Here is a 21408-nt window from a genome sequence, read left to right as displayed (position 1 = left end):
AAAGAAAGGGCATTTGAGATTTATTTCTTGTTGTCTCACAATATAGAAAACACACTCATCAGAAACAGGAAGAAAAACTAAAACAAATGCAGGGTAAATAATGCCTGCCACTGGCTTCCATTTGAACCTGTGACCTTTATCCAGGAGCTGAGGCTGGGATGTCGCCTTTGATTCTGGGCTTTCACTTCTTCACACACACACTTTCTCATGAGACTTGTGCATTTTGCTGATGATTTGGAATGCAGAACACGGAAGTGTTTATTGGTGGCTAACTCTGGAGATGTTGCAGTGTGGGCTGTAGTGAGGTAGGTGTCCCAGAAGATCTAGAATTCTCTTCCTCCTTCTCCCTCTGATCTTTGCTCTGAATATTTTTTTCCCATTTCTGTCTGTTACTCAAGAGCCCTATGCTGATGTTTTGGGCATTATCAGTGGTCTTGCAATCCGCCATCAGTCACATCTGCTTGATTTTATACAGTTCTCTCACAAGTTTTCCTCTGATGCATCTGTTGCCCTCTTGAACCTTCTTCCACAGAGCTGCAGCTTGCAGTTGCAAGTCCACCACCATGCTGTTAGGCAAGTGTTTCACGTGGCTGTGCTCCCACAGCCATGTATGCCATCCCTGAGTGGCCTTTGCTCCCTGATCTCTCATTACCTAATTAATTGGCTGTGAAGAAGTCTCCTACTTGTCTCCCTTTGTGTGTTCCGTTGCTCCCTCATCCCAGTCAGCCCCTTATTCACCTCACCCCTTGCAGTCATTTGCTAACTCCTCCTTGCAGATTCATCTTGGTTTCCATAAAGTTGTCTTTTGTATTAACTGGCAATGATGATCTTTGTAAGATTTTGTCAAAGACAAAGGTGAGAAACTCTTTGAAGTCTTGGATTAAGCTCCTAGAAAAGGACTCAGGATTATGGTGGGCAGTGTGGTAGCCCGTCTAAGTTTACTGGCTGTGTATTACCAGGAATGGCAAGGGCTCTCACTTTGATGGTGTTCACATCTCAGCAGTGTTCGTGAGTGTTTGGATTTCCCTCCCCCATCTTTTAAGTTGCTAGGCCATAAAACTGGCAAGAAAGGTTTGCATCTCAATAGGTCAGAGAAAGAAATTACCATTGTAAGTTTGCTTACATAAATGCTCTAGAGAATATGAGTTCAGGAGGTTCTATTAAGGACACTTGTCTAAAGTTTAGTCAAACTGGGAATGTTGAAGTTGTCATCATCAATGTACATTTGAAACCTTTATCTATTAGAAATCTGTTGACATCCATTCTTTGTGTGTGTGTGTACATGTGTGTTGTATGTCTATATATGTGCCACAGAATGTATATGGAGGTTAGAGGGCAACGTTGAGAGTCCAATGTCCTTTTTCAGCTGTTGGTCTTAGGATCCAACTCAGGCTAAAGTTACTGCAGAGGAGAGAGTCTTAAATAAGAAAATGCCTGCATAAGATCAGCCTGCAGGCAAGCCTGTAGGTCCTCTTAACTAGTGACTGATCAAAGAAGGCCCAGCCCATTGAGGGTGGTGCCAATCCCTTGGCTGGAAGTTAGTCCTGTGTTCTATAAGAAAGCAGGCTGAGCAGTCCATGGAGAGCAAGTCAGTAAGCAGCATCCTTCCATGGCAGTTGCATCAGCTCCTGCCTCCAGCTTCCTGCCCTATTTGAGTTTCTGTCCTGCCTTCCTCCAATGATGGACTACAACGTGGATATGTAAGACAAATAAACCCTTTCTCCCCAACTTGGTCACTGTGTTTCACCACAGCAGTAGTAACCCCGACTTAGACAAATCGTGAAGCCTGAACTAGCTCTCACTCCAGTTTTCCACACAGGTAGATTTTCCTTCCCAGGACTTGCTGTCTCACAGTACCAGGATGGCGTAGGACTATATACAACAATTTCCTTTGTCTGAGACCTTCTTCTCCTATTGAAATTCTCATGTTTGCCAGTAGAGGGAGCATTCCTTATGAAAGTCTGTCTGGTCCTGGGTAATGTGTACCTTCTCAGAATCTTAAACATAGTATTTGTCCACAGGAATTCCCATCATAAAGCTGTCACTAGTAGGATGATCTATATACACAACTCTTTCCCAAAGTTCACTAACACCTTGAAGGCAAGTATTGTACCTTTCTCAGTACAAAATGCCAAACTCCTAGCATATGTTACAGTTGCCTCTGGTGTCAGAAAGTACTTTAGACCTGTTTTCTAAAGTGATTCCCTGTATGACTTAGAGACCTTCAGCCAAGTCCCTTGTGTATTGAATGTGCTTGCCAAAATAAAAGAAAAGGAAATCCAGACATTGCTACTAAAAATTAAAAATGCCAGAGAATTTATAGGGCTTTAAAAATGCAAGTTTCATGTTCTCAGAGATACTGTCTTAGTTATGGCTTTATTGCTGTGAAGAGACACCATGACCAAGGCAACTATTTGAAGGGAAATATTACAGTTTTAGAGTTTCAGTCCATTATCTTGGCAGGAAGCATGGCAGTATGCAGGCAGACATAGTGCTGGAAGAGCCAAGAGTTCTACATCTTGATTCAAAGGCAGCCAGGAGGAGACTGGATTCCATACTGGACTGGCAGAGCTTGAGGATAGGAGACCTCAAAGCCCACTCCCACAGTGACACACTTTCTCTAACAAGGCCACTCTTACTCTAACAAAGCCACTCCTACTCCAACAAAGCCACTCCTACTCCATCAAGGCCACTCCTACTCCAACAAGGCCACGCCTACTCCAACAAGGCCACACCTACTCCAATAAAGTCATGCTTCTTAATAGTGCCACCACTCCCTGTAGTGCAAACATTCAAACACATGAATCAATGGGGGCCAAACCAATTCAAGCCACCAGATATGCTCTCAGGTAGAGTGCTACTGTGGCAAAAGGCAGAATTTAGTATAATTTGAAACCAAGATTTGTGGAGAACCAACTAGTTTCCAGAAAATGCACTTCAGAAATCTCACCTTCTAACGAAGTCCAATAAAAGCTACATAGCTTGCTTTTATCTTGTGACTGACATTTTAAATTAACTATAGGTAGGACCTGGTTTAGCTTAAACTACAGAATTCAAATTTTAATCATAAGAACCAGAGGTGGTGAAATCTTTCACAGACTGCAGACATAACAGGGCAAGGCAAGGCAAAATGTTTGTAGGGTGCCTGGTTCCCTTTTGTATGCTAATCTGCTTATTAATGGCCCTTGCTAGTTCCAGGTAAGCAATGGGCTGCTAATGATGTCAGGCTGTAGGAGAATGTACCCATGGCTTATGGTTGGGGAAGACTGAAACACTGCCAGTTGACTCGATCTCATTATTATCAGATGTCAAGTAAGAATTCAATCCCAGAAGCCTTGGCACATTTCAAGCTAATGAGATAAAGTGGAGAGATCCCATGTGTCTCCTACCATATCCTTTCTTAGGCTTTTCTGCCCTTCCTCCATCCCTGCCTCTGCTTTGCAGCTTTCATTTCCAGTCCCTAATTCCCATCAGCCCTTTGACCTCTTGAGCAAGCTTTAATGCTGAGAAGGGAACACACATTCATCAGGCAGTTACCTGTTGTCAGTGGGGTACCCGCCCACAGCAAACAAGAGCATTCCTCATGTTTGAAAAGATAGAAGATGCTTTTAAAAGCAAATTTAAGTTTTACAAGATTTAAGGGGACAGCAGAGGACTTTTTATACCCATGTCTCCCCATGTCTCCACCTCACCCTCATTACTAACCTCTACCTGTGTGGTGCCCCAGAAACTGCTCTTGTGCACCATGCATTTCTGCGAAGGCTCTGCCATTCACTATCATACTGCCTCACACAGGAAGTTCGTTACTCTAAAGGCAGAGCATGGTATAAAAAGTACCATGTTTATCTTTCTTCTCCTAAATGTGTGTCTACTCTCCCTGCCACCCCAAGCTTCTTTTAGATTTTTCCTATAATTTTTGTTAATTTACTCTTGGATCATTTAATATATACAGTATGTTCTGGTCACACTCACTCATCCTCCCCTTTTCTTACTCTCTATCCATTCCGCAAGCCCCCTTTCTCTAGCCAAGACCCCCATGCTCATGTATCTTTGCTTTATCTATTAGCTTTACGTTGTGACCTACTGTGTTTAACTGGGCCAGTCACTTAACAGTGGCCACATCACTCATTTTCTCTCCCCAGCATCCATTAACACCACTAGCCCTCTGGGCAGGGCTTGGCTTGGCCCCATGAGCCCTTTCCACCTCTATGATAGAACATTTAGGGGGTCCAGTCTTGACTTTATAAAATAATCATAGCTACTGGGAATTTATGAGTGCCATGGGCAGATTGTGCCTACAATACCATATTTCATAACTCTCATTTCATTATTATCTATCTCATTTGTCTCCATAATTTTACTGGTTATAAAACATTATATAGTTGGAACCATATAGAAAGCAGTCTTTCAGATTCATGTCTGTCACTTAGCAAGCATGTATTTAAAATTCTAATAGGGCTTCCATGTCTTGATAGATCATTCGTTTTTATTGTACAGACACATTGCTATTGGTTTAACTATATGCCTTCTGAAGGATGATACCATGGTCGCATCTACAGTTTGGAAATTATTTTTCTAGAGAATGCCATAACATTCATATGTAAATTTTTGTGAGGATAGAATTTTCAGCTCAGTTCATGACAAAGGAATGATGTTGGCTTGCATGCTGAGGCAATATTTGACACCATCTGATACAAGGTATCAAATATGGTAAAACTCCTTGGGGAGGGGAGGGGTCTCACAGTCCTCGCCCCCCACTCATGGAGTGTTGGAGAGATCAGGCTTGTGCAGGTCTTCACTACTTCTGTGTGCGCGTGATCGCAGGGGCAGGCTATATGTAAAAGGCAACATTTTCACAGCGCTCATCTGCATCCTCAGACTCTTGCAGTCTTTCCACTTTATCTTCCTGGATGTTCCACGGTCCTTTGGAGGAATGATCTGCTGCTGCCTTTAGTGCTGAGCACTCAGTGGTCACTTATTCTCAGCACTCGGACCAGCTATGAGCTTCTGCATCAGCTGTTGTCCAGTCCATCGACTGGAGGATGAATAGATAATAGAACCGTGGTTCATGTATGCCCTGACATTCTCCTTCAGCACTAGAGGAAAAAAATGAAATCTTCCAGAAACTAGAGAGAAGTGGGAAATATCCCACAGACGAGGTAACCCAGGATAAGAACTACAAACACTGTATATTCTCTTTCCTATGCACACCCTAGCTTCAAATTTCTAAGTTTACCATGTCTAAGTTGGAGTGCATGTCCAGGTAGACAGATGAATGCAATAAAAGAGCCATTTTAAAATTTGTTCTTATTGTTGAGTCTTAAGGCTCTATGCATTAGGGTGCTATTCCTTTGCAGACAGGTGCTTTGCAGGACTCTTTGCCAGTCTGTGCCTCGTCTTTGTGTTCTCTTAACAGTGTCTACGCAGAGTTGGTTTCATATTGATAGAGTCATATTTCCTTTCACATACCATGATTTTGGTATTCTGCCTGAAGTATCATTGCTAGAGCAAGCTCGTTTAGCTTTGCTTCTGTGTTAATTTCTAAAGGATAGCTCTTTCTTTGCTGCTGCGTATTAGTTGTTAAAAAGATAGGGAATACTTGGCATAAACCCTGTTGTTTGCCTGTAAGTCCAAAATTGATCCTTAATGAAATGTCATATTTTACAAAGTGTCTGCCTGAGCTCACAGAAAACATCTTGACTCTGTGTTTAGTATCCTTATATTGATAGGTTACTCTGTTGTTCAACTATTTTCTAGTTTGTGACCTTTTATCTCTATGCTTATATTCCTTAATCTCTTTGGAAACTGAACCTTAGTCCTTATGCCTTGATAAAATAACCCTGACAAAAGCAATGTAGGAGAGAAAAGTTTTTATTTTAATTATTTTATTTTAGCTTACAGTCTCATCTTGTTAATCACCCACTCTGGAGAAGTCACAGTAGCAGGAACTTTAGGCAGCCAGGCCCATCATACGCACAGTCAAGGGCAGAGAGAGAATGAGTGTATGAGTGCCTACCCTGGTTTATGTCTCCTCTCACACAGTTCAGGACCCAGCCCAAGGGAATATGCTTTTAGTCTGGGTCTTCTCACCTCAGTAAGCATACTCATGCCAGCCCCCCTCCACCACCACCCCCACATAACCACAGGCCAACCTAATGTAGACAGTGTGTTATTGACACTCTCTTCTCAAGTGATTCTAGATCATGTAAAGTTCACAATTGAAGTCACTCAGTCTCGGTGACAGCATTTTAAAATACCCTAGCGAGGCCTCTGCATTCTGCATCTGTGGATTTCGAAGGGAACTGAAGCCCTTGCAGTTTCTGAGAAACTTCTCCCCAAGGAGTCTCCTGTTCTTCCCAGGATCCCTCTGAAGATAGTTGTTTGTGCTTTGAATAAATAAACGGTCCCATTTCGCTGCTATTTTGCTTTAACAGGTGGTATACTGTAACAGTGAAAGTGTCAGATAATTAAATCCTGTCCCCCCCCCCCCCGAAGCATGCTGATACCTTTATTTCCAAGCTGGCACCTTGTTGAATATATCACAGTTCCTTGTAGGGAACGAATTAACAGCTGTGAGTTTCTTCCAGTTTATTAATCCCATTCTCAGTCATGTAGAATGGATGTCAGAGACAGCTCTTCTTGGCTTTGCTCCCTAGGGCCGTTGCTTAGATCAAGGGACTGCCAGCTGCTGGTCCCTTCTGTCTTTGTAGATTTGGTGATTTCTCTTATGTGGTTTGGTGTAGCCCTCTATCTGTTATCAATGGTCTCATTTGTGATCTACTGAAATTTGCTCTGCGTGTTTATCAGTGACCGGTGCCTGTCGATAACAGAATTAGGAGAAGGCTTGGAAACGCTAATAAGTCTGAGAGAACAGTATCCGATGGATTTGCTAACTATAAGTGCTTCACAGGACTACTTAATCTTCACAGTAATGTGGAGGTGGGATCATAATCTCATCCATTACACTGAGCTGTTGAGCTACACAGACGAGCGAAGGGAAAGCTAGGCTTACTGGCTCTATAATTACTACATTCTTCTTAATGTAGTTATTTGCCAATGATATTTCAGCATTAAAATGGCATGTGAAATAGCTATCAAATGGATAATGCTTATAAACAGATGTTTCATAAACATTCATTCAAACAAAAAAAATCTCTGGAAACACTTTGAATGCCTTTTCTATCTAAAACATTGTACTTTTTATACCTCAAGGGAGAGTGTGAGGTTTGTTTCCTGTTTAGAGTGTGTTAGTAGTCATTTAGCTTTTCAATCCCATGTTAAAAGTTCAAATATAAACATTTTAATAGCAAACCAACTCTTGTGATTGTTCATCACAAATTTGATTAAAGTCCTCGGTACTCTATACTTTATGTGTGGCTTTCAGAGCTTTTAGCAACTGCTTGGAATATATAGTTTCATTTCTGCATAAAGTGAACCACATTCATTCAAGTTCCACTAACACTGAATTCCAGGGAGGGCTATCTAGTTATAGCAAGCTTCATTCATGGTCTGTGTAAATCACTTAGAAGCTGGCCTGTTGAAAATCCAACAGCTTTGAAAGGAACTCCTCGTGTGCCATGTAGACTTTAAGTATGTTCACGCAGACTTTACTCGTAGCTTGTGCGTCCCCTACTCCTGATCTTCTGCACAGCCTTAAAATTGTTGCTCTTGGCCCTCCATAGTCACAGTTTCCCCCTTGAAGCTTGATGAACGACAGATCTGGCCTCTCTTTGATCATTTGTCCCCCGCTTTGGCCTTCACTCTCCTGAGTTCAGTATTGAAGGTTAATGACATTCTGTCTTTCAAAGCACTCTCAGCTCTTTATTCCACACTGACACTGCTATTTCTGTACTTATGCCTTGTTGAACATTTGTGTTCAACAAGTGGATGGCTACTGGGAGTAAAAAGGCATATGGCACTGGCACTGCCTTGCTGTTTAATAGTTGTGACATGTAGAGTGTGTCACCTAATCCTTCTAAGAACAGTGCTATTTGCATCTCAGCATTGTAGCAAAGATTAAATAACAAAATATAGAGATACATTTTTATATTTGGTGTAAGCTTTTTATCCCTCTGCCTCTTCTTTGCCATCAGGCCTCTCTATTTCTCTTCACCTCTAAAATATGACTATTTCTCCTCCTCCTCCTCCTCCTCCTCCTCCTCCTCTTCTTCCTCTCCCCTCCCCTCCCCTCCCCTCCCCTCCTCCTTTCTCTCTCTCTCTCTCTCAATATATGTGAGTACACTGTCACTCTCTTCAAACATACCACAAGAGGGCACTGGATCCCATTACAGATGATTGTGAGCCACCATGTGGTTGCTGGGAATTGAACTCAGGACCTCTGGAAGAGCAGTCAGTGCTCTTAACCACTGAGCCATCTCTCCAGCTCCAGCATATGGTTATTTCTATCAGCATCCTATTAATTCAGTTTTGTTCCATCCACCCTAAGATTTATGTAAACTGCATAGTGTTACAGCTATATAAACTGTTTGGTGATCAAAGCCCTTATGACATGACTTCAGAGGATGTAAGCTTTATTGCCACACAAATTAGGTCATGTTCCCATAATGCATGTTTAGAGAAAGGCAGTTCTGGCCTGGTTGGCTCTGCTGAAGGTGAAGAGTAACTTACTCATATAAGACAATAAATGACCCTAGCTTTTCCTCCCAGCAGATTTTTTTCTCTGAATATGTAGGCACTGTGCCTAAGATGGAGGAAGATACCTAGCTTACCCCATATCCAGGGATGCACAAAGCTTCCATGAACAATTACCTTATGTTCCCAACCATTGTGTATTCTCATGGGCTTTCTCAGGCTTCAGCATACCCCTAAGTTAACTAGAATAAAAATGGATTTAGAGATCCTGGGAGAGAGTTACATAATGGCAAAGGCCCTTTATCTTTCTCCAATTAAATAATTGATTAACTTGATTAGTTTATTTTGCTGTGTGTGTGTGTTTTACATCTTATCTCTTTATCTTTAGAAAATAGTTCTCAAGTTTTCTTAAGCTCCAGACATCTTCTATTGTAACCTCTACCAACTTTGGTTTTAGTTTCACTGGTTTGAGCAATTGAACCCTATGGGAGATGTCAAGGTTATGTCTATTTACTGGACATGGTTGGCATTTGTGGTGAGATATATATTTTAGAAATTGTACTTGACATGTTTGATCTTAGTGCCTGGAGACTTTAAAAGTTTCTTGTTGATAAATGAGTATTCTTGTAGATTGTTTGCTGTAAGATTTGAATTTACTGAAGATGACTAGTGCTAATATATGCACAATTTGGCATAAATTTGAATAATGAGCTCAAGTAGTCCTAACATCAAGTGTAGAAGAAAAAAATTAATTAGTATGACCCGTTGGCATTTTATTTCGAACGTAAAATCCAGAGAGTGCATGTGTGAAATGGGTAATGCATTTCTCAGCTCAGCTAATTTAATCACTTTCCAGATTAGGAGAGATTTAAACAATGGCAACATTGAAGGGGGTTAATGGAGTGGGGGTGAAACCCAAGAGCGGGGAGCAGGGGGGCAGGACTCTTTTGGCTGGAAATAAGTAATTGGTGGTATAGTTTCCTCAGAGCTGAGGATCACCAGTTAACTTCACAATTTCCCCCCAGTTTCTATTCCTGAATTTGTCAAATTGTCACCATTGCCTGAGGGCTCTTTTGCTGTTTTATTGACCTCTAAGGCCTCACATATATGGATATTAACGAGGATTCATGGGAGACACAGAATCATCAGGGCACAATAATTTATGAGGGACTCATTATGGAGTGAGAGTAGCTTATGCAGTTATAGGGGCAAGTCCTACCATATGCCATCTGCAAGCCAGAGACAGGAAAACGTGTGGTGTCGTCAGCCCCACTTCAAAGACCTGAGGTGCACAGGAGCCAATGGTGGACTTCCAGCTTGAAGCTGAGGGCTCAAGAGCTGGTCTGAGGGTAGTGCTGCTGCTGCGAAGTCTGAATCTTCTGTATAAACAAACAAACAAACAACACAAGGAATTTTATAAGAAGTCTTCCAGTATTGCTGCAAAGATTTCTAGTCACTGTCTGGCTTCAGCTTCCCAAAGAATGTACAAAGTCCATTCTGAGAGGATTTTCAGGGCACCATGATAAATAAGTTCTGGAAATATTTGGCAGGCGCTGGGATGGCTACAGGATAGTTTCTACTGTTAAATGGAGATGCTGCTCCAAGGAGTAAGTATTTGCAGTTTTCCTGATTTATTGTGATCTAACTCTTGTTATAAGGCGTGGGTTAAGGTAAAGCATATCTGGGAATAATAGTCTTGTTATGTGTGTATATTTACACACACATACACACTTGGACACATAGCTGGTTTAGGCTTTCCCACATTCTGTGTTTTGTTTGAAGACCAGCTCTATAAGGGACATGACAGTCTTAGTGGTGAGCATTTTGTGCACATCTGTCTTTGGACTCACATGCTCCAATTGTTTGGCAAGTCAATGCATCTCATGTCCTAAGATCTTGTAGCTGACACTGGGAGATTCCCTTTGGCTTTGGATTGCCCATTTCTACTATCTCACGTATTTTTATTCTATAACAAAACTTAACTTTTCCAATACTTATATATTCTAGTGGTTTCTTACTAAAGGACATTTGTTCTTTATTCAATTCTTGGGCTCATTTAATAGTTTAGATTATGCATAAACGTCACATAGGTTGTCCTTCTTGTCATCCTTGTTCATGCAGCCAAAGGCAACCACAAATACAGCCCAATACAAATCACAAATGACTTTTAATTATGAGGTCTTTTATTTTATTTTGTAGCTGGATTGCGCTGTTCTTGAGCACAAGCTCTGCAGATGGATGAGTCCTATTGCAATGCCATCATTTAGACAAGAATTTTCCAGGCATTGCTTTAAAGCCTCCCTTACTACCTTGGAAAAGTTAAAAACATTCTAAGTACTGACCTTTTGTACGTGAGCTTATTTTTTCCCCTCTCGAAGTTCAATCTTTGTCCTTAGTGTTCTCTCTTTAAAATGATAATTGTTTTTATTTTGTCTTGTCCACTTGACACAAGTTATAGTTACTTGAGAAGAACACCCTCAGTTGGGAAAAATGCCTGAGTCAGATTGTTTGTTGGAAAGTTTATAGGGTGTTTCTTGATTAATGATTGATGTGTGATGGGGTGATGTCATCACACCTGGGCAGGTGGTTCCGGGTTGGATAAGAAAGCCCTGGTCTTGAGAAGATCATATCCCCCAGTACAGGGCAATGCCAGGGCCAGGCAGCAGGAGTGGGTGGGTGAGGGAGCAGGGTGGGGGAGGTTATAAGGGACTTTTGGGATAGCATTTGAAATGTAAATGAAGAAAATATCTAATTAAAAAAAACAAAAGAAAGCCTGCTAAATAAGCCATGGTGAACAAGCCAGGATGAATCATTTCTCTGTGGGCTCTGTTTAGTTCCTCTCTCCAGGTTCCTGCCTTGGCTTCCTGCTCTGACTTTTCTTGATGATAGACTATAATCTTCTAAGTAAAATAAAGCCTTTTTCAAACTTGATTTCGGTCTTGGTGTTTATCACTGCAGTAGGAAAAAAAAAAGACAGTTACTTTCCAGGTTCTGTGTTAAACCACTGTGACCAAAGGAACTTAAGGAAGTGAATTTAGTTTCAATCACGGTTTCAGGGAGTAATGGGGAGGAAGCACAGTGAAGGTGTCAGGCATAGCAGGTGGGAGGAGCTAAGAGCTCACATCCTTAATCACAGCACAAAACAGAGTAACCTGGAAGGGGATCAAGACCTTCATCTCAAAGCCCACCTCTAGTGGGTGTGGAACTATATAGCGGTTCCGATTGGGCTCTCCATTGGGAACAGACCTGATAATATCTGTTCATCCCCCCGCCCCCAATCCCTAAGTAGCCAATTAGGGTAGGGTGGGGGCACATGTGTCCCCACCCAGTCCATGATTGCTGTTGATGAGTTGAGTTTATGAAGTTCCAGTATAGATAACCTTAGCATTCGTAAGACTATTATAAGATTGCAATCTCTGTGACGGACCCTGAAGACCACAGTCTCTTTCTTTCTGCTTGAGTATTCTTTCTGTTCCCTCTTTGGTGGTGTTCTCTGGGTCTTAGAGGGGATGTTATCCATGCCCTGTTTAGGCCTGATCTCAGCACTTTGGCTAGCCATGAGTATCTGCATCCCCTACTGTTTACAGCCAAGAGAAGCTTCTCTGCGCATGACTGAGAGTAGAGTTTGTCTATAGGAGTAAGCATAAATTCTCAATGCTCTTACAGTTCAAAGTGGTGTGCATTCATCTTATCACTGTGCTGGATGCATGTTGGATCTTTTCAGTTTGGAAATAAATGTTTTATTTTCTGACAATTCCCTTGTTTTCTTGTGTGCTTAAGATGATGCTAGATTTCCTGGTCTTTTCTTTACTGTCCTCCCCCCTTTAAATGTTTTTTGCCTCACTTTTATGTCAACTTTATCTGCTAACCTTTCTACTACCCTCTGTATTTATTCCATCAGATTTTCAAAGTGCCTGTCCCCTCAAACTCTTCATCTTCTAACATCATCAACATACTTTGATTTCACAGATATATCCATTTTCTCAAAACTTTGCAATTATGATAAAGATAATATTTTAAAAGCTTTTTCTTTCGTATAGCTTGTATCTGATTTCTTTTTTTTTTTTAAATTTTATTCCCCACCTTCTGCTTTAGATGGTTGTCCCAGTTCTCCCATCATTTTCTACATTTCTGTTTATTGTTAAACATGAAAACCATGACTGGCGAGATGGGCCAGTAGCTGAGAATACTGCTCTGAAAAGGACCGGGATTTGATTCCCAGCATGTACTTTAGGCAGCCTGCACCTTCAGCTCCAGAAGTCCCAGTGCCCTTTACTTGCCTTTGCAAGCACCCACATTCATGTGTACCCACCCACACACCGACACACAGCCATATACATCGAGATTCTTGGGAAAAGTTTTGTACTTCAAACTCTTTATGTGAGCTAGGCAAACTGATCCTTGAGGATTCCAAGTCAGAGTTCCCTCTAGGTTTTATATGAGGAGACTCCACACCCCCAGCTTTGGAATACCCCACTGAGGCCCTTTCTAGCTAAACACTGCTTCCTGGGATTATCTTAGTTTTCTCGTACATTAAAATTATTAAAGTTGAAAATTATTTTGATCAGAAAAATTTCCAATAATTAAATCACAGTGAGCTTTCGACATTTCGTTTAGAATCTAAAAATCACAATTGGCTGGATTACCATCAGACCATTTATTGGAGATCTTTTCTTGTTTTTCTTGACTATGCTTTAGGTTCTTACAGTTCCTAGCCAAGATGCCCTAAGCCTGTTCTTTGGATGCCTATGGGGGGTCTCTTTCTCTGATCCAGTCTCTAAGGGACAGTACATAATGTGGATGCCCTTGTATGGGGGAATATGTGTGAGCTTTGGAGAATTCTAAGGTGTGTTGTGGATTACCCACATGTGTAGGGCCTCCCTCTTCTCCATGGATCCTGTGATGGAAAGAGAAGGGGTGTGGCTATGAGTCACAGTCACTGTGCTTTGTCCCAGCACTCCATGGATTACAAGAGTTCTCATTCTGACTCCTCCTTCAGGTATCAGCAAAGATCTATTTGCAGAGTCGGGAAGTGTAATCTAGTCTCACAATTCTGGAACTTTATGTTAAACCTGTGCCTATGGAGGTATATGAGATTCAAGTCTAACACCATTGCCTTGGACCTTAACAATGCTGGGCATGTGCTTGCAAATATGATAACGCATTGCCCCACAGGTTTGCCAGATCTCAGGAGTCTTCCTCATGCCAAAATGATACATCACCTGATAACAGATTTTGGCAAGCCCTGTGAGGGAATGGAATTCTGGGTCACTGTACTCTGCTAATTGCAGCTATCCCCTATGTTTTGGATAGCAACTGTGCCTAATATGAGGGAGCAATAGATCTAGTTATCTGGTACACAGTGCTCCAGTTTCAGCTGACCCTCCCCCTCTGTTCCTGATGTTTCTGATGGTGCTCATAGCAAGGCAATGGAGGATTCTATAACCTGTGTTGCTTATGTTTTTTCCCTCTCTCTTCCCCTCACATCTCTTTTCTCTCCTTTCCTATCCCCTCCCCTTCCCTTCCCATTCTTCCCTTCCCTCCCCTCCCCTCCCATGTCCTATCCTTTTCCCTTTGGGGGAGGAAAGAATTATAAACTTTTTGGAGTGAGAGAGAGTTTTATATTTATTGGTGTTCACACTATGAATTCATGATAATGCAACCCTTTAGGGTCTCCTGATATACAAAGGACATTATTTTATAATATGCTGATATTTGGAGGCCCAAAGCATTCATGAATTTGTTCAATTTCAAATAGCTTCAGATAAAGCCAAAGCTAAGTATGAAAAGTTTGAAATGCCAGGAGTAAGTGGAAGTCTTGTTAATCGCATACACTGTTCCCCTCTGATTCAGACTTCCACCAGTTCTTTATTTTCTACCACGCTTTTAGCTTTCTTTGATATTTCTTCAAAAATTTATTAGGAAATTTAATTTACATAATAAAAACTAATGGGAGATGAAAGATAACAAGATCAAAATAATAATTAAACTCAGCAGATACAGTGAAATATGTGGAAATGTGCAAAGAAGTTAAAAATTACTTTTATCAGAAAATTTTCAATAATTAAGTAGCAGTAACTTATCAACGTTTAATTTAGAATTTTCAAATCATGTTAACATCTGGCCATTTATGAGGAAACTTCAATTCTTGATTGTGTTCAGCTAGAATTACTGTTTAAATTTATTTCCAGGTTCATTCTGTCTTTCTGTGCATGATACTGAGGATATGCCATGGATTTCCAGCCTTTTATGTTTCTGCATATTTTCAATATTTTATATCTATCTCACAATTTGTATAGGGATGAACTCTGATGGACCCTGGCTCAGTCACTAATGTTTGGTCCACTTCTTGTTTCTATTTTTTCCTTAATATCACAATATCTTTTTTTTAAACTATACTTGAGAAGTGTTTTTAATCAGAGAGAAGTAATTGTGCTAAATCTATTATTTTTTGCTTGGTTAGAAATTGCAAATTCCAGCTGGGCAGGGTGGCACACGTCTTTGATCCCAGCACTTGGGAGGCAGAGGCAGGCAGATTTCTGAGTTTGAGGCCAGCCTGGTCTACAAAGTGAGTTCCAGGACAGCCAGGGCTATACAAAGAAACCCTGTCTCGAAAAACAAACAAACAAATAAACAAAAAACAAAAAAAAAAGAGAGAAAGAAAGAAAAAGAAAAGAAATTGCAAATTCCAATGAAAATACATCCTATCATGTAGAATCAGTATTGTTTGGTACATATTGAAGGTCAAGTCTCCAAAATGATCAGAAGATTAGTCCCCAAGACAATTGCAGGGACACTAAAGCTCAGGCCATAAATGTACTTTCTACTATTCCTAATTAATATGGAGAAAAATTTGAAGTGAAGTTTGGCAGGTGATTATCACTAATGCAAACCAAGGTGTGAATTTCCCACAAATCTCTGCTTTCTCCTCTTCATGTAAGCCCTGAATCAAGGTGACTGGGACATTTTTGCTGGGCAGTTATTTATTAACATTTGCAGAAAGAGTCGAACTGACTTTTAACTGAACAAGAATATAATCATGGAACTTTCAGTGCTAGCTGACTCTTTATAACGATACCATGTTCTAATGGAAGATGCTTAAACAGTAGTGGAGAGCCAACACTGATAGTTAAGATTTCAGTTTTAAATATAGTTTTAAATTTCATCATCGCCAAATTCCATAGATATCTTTTCTAAACAATCATTTTCAAACCAAAGCTCCAAGGGATTGTGTGGTTTCATAGCAAGGACAAATAGCTTAGAAGATTAGTTCTCAAGTCCAAAGCAGTGCTGGGAGTAGATGCCACGCATGGGCAAGAGGCTGAGGAACTTTCCTAGTGCACCCTTCTGAAAGTGCACTTGACTGCTGATTGCAACCGTGATATGGAGTGGTGAGAGAAATTATCGTTCTTTTTCTTCAGTAGCCAAGTATTAGTAGTACTTAGTCTAATAATGATCAAATACACTTACTTTTAGTCACGTACTTCAGGAGTAGACAAAAACTATCAATTATACAGCTAGTGGAAATCTGTTACACACATTTGAAAAACAGCTTTTCTAGCTGTTTCTGGTGAATTCCCAACCATAAACTTTTATTATATATTTATAGTTTAAAATACATGCATTGAATAAATTATATTTAGACAAGAGTAACTCCAGTTACTAATAATTAAAGGACATCAGAGATATTAGATTATTCTTAATTTCTATGATGTTTATCTACAAATTAAAAAAATAGATGAATATTGATTAAATTTTATTTCTCCACATTTGCCCATTTGAAATTAAGGGGAAGTATTTTGCATATTGGCAAAATGTCCTTGTAATGACCTCAACTATAGCCATATCCAGTGCCCCCAACATTTGACTCATTCCTCTACCTAGGCCAAAAGTTTTAGCTTTCCTCATTATCTTCAACTATTAAAACATCATTCAGTTGTTATCTTGGCAGGTCATCATGGGTGGATTTATCTGATAGCATAGCTGAAGTCAATCTCCTTATTTTTTGTTGTTTGCTTGCTTGGTTCATCTAAGGTTGTGGCTTACACTGCCCTGGAACTCACTGTGTAGCCTAGGCTAGGCTGTAACATGTGATTATTTTGCCTCGCTCTGGGTTGTGCCTACAGCAAAGCATGTGTGGCCAGGCTCCTTAAGGAGTACTTAGAAAGGTATTTAGGTCCCTCTTCTCCTATTTTTCATTCCCTTTTACAATGCCTGGTTCCCACTCTAAAACTTCTTAATGTTCATTTTTATTGTCATAAAGGAGGGCATAGTCACCTGAGGTCATTCTCCAAAGCGTATGGCTCTCAGGGGCTGCTTTATCTTCTGCTTCCTGGCTCACTTAGTTTCTTGAAGAATAAACAAAAGGCATATTCTTTACTTCTCTGCTTCTACTTTTGTCTACCCCATAAAAACGATGTGTGACTTAAAGGCACACTTTTCTCTTCATGTTTGAGTGAGCGCTAATTCATCTTCTTTCTTTTATACTCACCTTTGAGTTCTTACCACATCTTTACCATGCATTGGGAAGAGACAATAGAAAGCCTTATCCTTGGTGTGAGAAGATTCATACTCCCAGGCTCCCTTGGACCAGCAGGGTGATGGATGTTCCAAAGATTGGTGTAGGTGGGATTTGAGAAGCCTGCAGGAAAGAAGTAGTTCAGGTCTGTTCAGCCTAGAGGAAAGCAATCCAGGGAATAGTTTTGGGGAAAGAGCTGCTTCATTTGCTTGGAACCACCCCTGTTTTCCAGATAAAAGATGAAAGGGACTCCACAAGCTTCAGAGAATGCCCTCAGTGTAAATTATGACAGGCCTGTTTGTTTATTTTTTTCTTTCCCTACTTTAAGAGTCCCTCAAGGTATTTTTATATATTGTAAATGTGTATTATCCTATGTTTTACAATTTTTCATAGCACCCAGCTTTGTAATTTCATTTGTTAATGGTGAAGCTTTAACACTAAATTTAATCCACGAAAGGCTTAGAAGTTGTGAGCATTACAGTCATACAGTCGCTTGCTGGTTTCTTGCTGGTGGTGATCAAAATCGATCATTTTGACATTTTTGTCTTAAATCATGGATTTAATATTGTAACTGTGCATATGTTTTTGGTTTTTAAAAGTAGAATTTTTAATATTTCAGAAACATTAGCTTACAGTTGAAATAAAAAAGGTCTGCTCAGTAAAGCCAGTGTGACATCTTCTGTCACCTAAATAGATGAATAACTTGGTTTCTCTTTAATGTTACCCAAGGTCTTGATGTTATCACACTTAATGCTGAATCTCTTTAAAAATCACTTGGGTTTATAACTTGTTCCCTTCAAGAATCCTTTCTTCCTTTACCCTCATGCTTACTCCCTCCTCACCCCCTCCCTCCCTCAACTTTACATATTCGTTTTTGCTGTGACCCATCAGGAAGCAATGCCATTTGAATAGCTTCAATATTAGAAATAGCAAGCTATTGCAAATGTGCCCAAAGCTGAGGATCATGTATTCGGGAGGGCAAAGTGTGAGTGTCCAGAATCCTGAATGATTAATGACTTCCTCAGGCTGTGCTTTCATGCTGTCCAGTGCAGATACAGGCATCTGTTATCAGCTGGCAGTGAGCAGCTGTCCAATTCTGTAGTCCGAGTGTTATTAGACAGTATATTTTCTATCAGGGACACTGAGGTAAAAGCCATGTGGCAAGGACAATGTGAATCAAACAAGGTAAATATATGACACCTGCTGGGAAGGAGAAGGAGAAGGTGAGGCCACAAGGGAGCTTTGTAGAGTTCACTTAACTTCTTTTCATGGTTGTATCCAGAATCACAGAATACCTGTAAGGCTATTTTACCCATGAGAGACACATTTATGTCAGTTTAAAGACCATACATGTCATTTTAGATTTTTCTTCTTTCCTCCATCCTCAGCCATCCCTCTGGGTATTCTAGTTGTTCGTGGAGACTGTGATTTGGAGACTTGCCGTATGTACATAGACCGTCTACAGGAGGTGAGTTGGTTTATCTTATTATTTATTCTCTTCGGATTTTCCCTTACATAATTACCAGCTATATACATATATTCACATATATACATATCCATAAATCCATATATCCATATACACATATACGCTTACACATATCTGTGTGTGTATTTCTAAAATGATACATGAAATGAAATGGCAACATGGTCTTGTCTTTAAGCATCCACCCTCCCGTTTCTACTGTTATTTCCGTCAGCTGATTGCTATGGGAGAGAACCCACTGGATTAACTATAGGTGCTGATGACTTAGTGTGTTCCATGGCTGTATTGTAGCCTGGAAACTGCCTTCTTGACAGGCTCCACAGCTCTATATTTTTAGCTATTCAGAATTTCAAAAGAACGAATAAATAATAAAGGAACTTAGAGCTTTGAGGCTTCTTGATTTGGGTCTAGCACAGACTTCTGTCAGAGAAGTCTCTAGATTTTTTTCTAAAGATATTTTCTTCATTTACATTTCAAATGTTATCCCCAAAGCCCGTATACTCTCCCCCCTGCCCTGCTCCCCAACCCACCCACTCCGGCTTCCTGGCCCTGGCATTCCCCTGTACTGGGGCATATGATCTTCGCAAGACCAAGGGCCTCTCCTCCTATTGATGTCCAACTAGGTCATCCTCTGCTACATATGCAGCTAGACACTGAGACTTTTTCCACAGGAAAGAGAAGCTTCTTATTAATGGAAATATAACAGAACCAAATGGATGCTTTATAGAACTGTGTGCATTTTCCCTTCATCTACTCTTGCCACTGAGAAACAGGAAGGAAGCTACCTCATGGATGACCTTCTTATAAGTTTGTTCTGTACCAGCAAATCAGGGAACCCAAACTCATTGCAATCACTGTTGGTTAATTTGGCAAAATGGTGTATATATATATATATATATAGGTACGGCACATTGGGGCGGGCAGCTCTCTCCATCATTGCTTCCAGATGGACGATATCCGTTCCCGTTAGAGTCTCTTTCCTCAGGTGGTGCTGATTCTCCTAGAGGAACAACACTCTTCCATTCAGCACACAATGCATAAGTAAGCACAAATAAATTATGAATGAAGTATAGTTTTTAAGTCCTGATAACTTGTGGCCACTTGTCCTTGAACATGACATTGCATATCACTAGAAATTAATTTATATAGGAAACACAGGCATCAGTTCTGAAAATCAACTTTATACTTATAATTTTAAAATTAATTTTACCCTTATAATTCTTAAGGGTAGAGATAAATGCCAAAATTTGAATACCAATATAAATGATAAAGTCAGTAAAATTTGTAATTGTGGCTTTGTTTAACTATTTTAAATGTGGCTTTGTGTAACTTTTTACTTAAAGAGTAAAATATCTTTTTTTGTATGCTTTAGCATACAACTTGGGTCTTAATCTAAGTTTAAAGAACTCATAGCATCTATTTTTCAAAACAATACTTCATTTTCTGTGGAATGTTAGAACATTAAACCCGTGATTTTTAAAATGTGGTTTATGGAATGGGGAGATGACCGCTATTTAAGAACCTTTGCTGATCTTCCAGAGTACTGGTACTCAGTTCCCAGCATCCATGGTACTCAGAGTACTGGTACTCAGTTCCTAGCATCCATGGTATATGGCTTACAACCACCTATAACTCCAGCTCTAAGATACCTGACATCCTCTCTAGTTTCCATGGGCACACACACACATGTGCACATACACACAGAGATATGTAGACATAGACATAAATACAAGTACAGTAAAGGCTTTTGAAAAAGTGACTTATAACTGATACCACATCTCTTTATTTAAAAATTTAATAATCAAGTGACTTAGCAGTGCTCCACAGTGGCAAAACACGTGACTAATTAGTTGACTTTATTGAAAATCACCACCTATCACACTAATATTCAACTAAAAGTAGATGTAGAAGGAAAAAGAAAAGAAAATGGACATCATTAGCACAGAGAATTTTTTTAAAGTAACTTGGTCCCAGAGCTAGATGACAAGCTCCTGTGGGAAGCAGGTATAAGGACAGAGGTACCCAGGACTGCTGACATTGCACAGAACATCAGCATGCTCGTTAGCAAGGAAGCCCGAGGCTTGTGACAGTGCTGATAACTTAGTCATCAAACTGTATAACAGCATCTGGCTTCAGCATCTGCCGGGAAAGGCCCGCTTCCCTTCACTCTGGTCCACCTGCACTTCATGAAGACAAAGGCATGGTCCATGATTACTTTTGTCCTGATTGAGGTTTATGAAAACTCCTGTTGCCAAGTGTCTTATAAGTGTATGGTAACACATAATTAGTATAAGATATATTCTAGGCATTTAAGGTTGCCCAGGAGGATTTCTCTATAAACCAGAGTTTAGATAAAAATGAAATCGGATTTCAACTTAGGATAACATTACCAGTTCGACATTACTAACCTAAGTTCTAAAACACAAATGACCCATCTTCTCCCAGTCCAAGTTAGTATGCTTTTATTGTTGTTGGCATGGACTTCACTGGACAACATTAAGAATTAAGACACTTTCAGATGTGCATGATGACATTAGTGGGAGGTTGGGGGTGGGGAGATGTGGAATGGCTGTTCAAGCTAACTGCAAGGTATGTATTTCCCCCCCTTATTTTTTCATTAGGACTTGCAGTCAGTTTCTTCTGGGTCACAGAGAGTTCATTACCAGGTAACTCATAATTGTTTCTCCCTCTGTTGGTCCATCCCTCCCTACCCCTCCATCCCTCTCTTCCTCTTTTCTTAATTCCTTCCTTTTTTCTTTCTCTCCTTTCCTTACTTCCCCACCCTCCTTCCCTCCCTCCCTCCCTCCCTCCCTCC

General features: G+C 40.4%; 1 protein-coding gene across 6 annotated transcripts in view; it reads left to right on the top strand.

Moving 5' to 3' along the window:
- The window catches only part of Dgki (diacylglycerol kinase iota), a 447586-nt gene that overhangs the window by 333312 nt on the left and 92866 nt on the right, over nucleotides 1-21408 (top strand). For all 6 annotated transcript variants that reach the window (XM_029478768.1, XM_029478767.1, XM_029478769.1 and 3 more), the window contains 2 exons: nucleotides 18499-18578; nucleotides 21215-21259. In XM_029478768.1, coding sequence (XP_029334628.1) covers nucleotides 18499-18578; nucleotides 21215-21259 — 125 coding nt within the window. The remainder of the gene's footprint in view (nucleotides 1-18498; nucleotides 18579-21214; nucleotides 21260-21408) is intronic.

The sequence above is a fragment of the Mus caroli genome, chromosome 6, assembly GCF_900094665.2.
Source record: "Mus caroli chromosome 6, CAROLI_EIJ_v1.1, whole genome shotgun sequence".
Lineage (NCBI taxonomy): Eukaryota > Metazoa > Chordata > Mammalia > Rodentia > Muridae > Mus > Mus caroli.
Note: the sequence above shows the minus strand (reverse complement) of the source record. Positions and strands in the feature narration are given on the sequence as shown.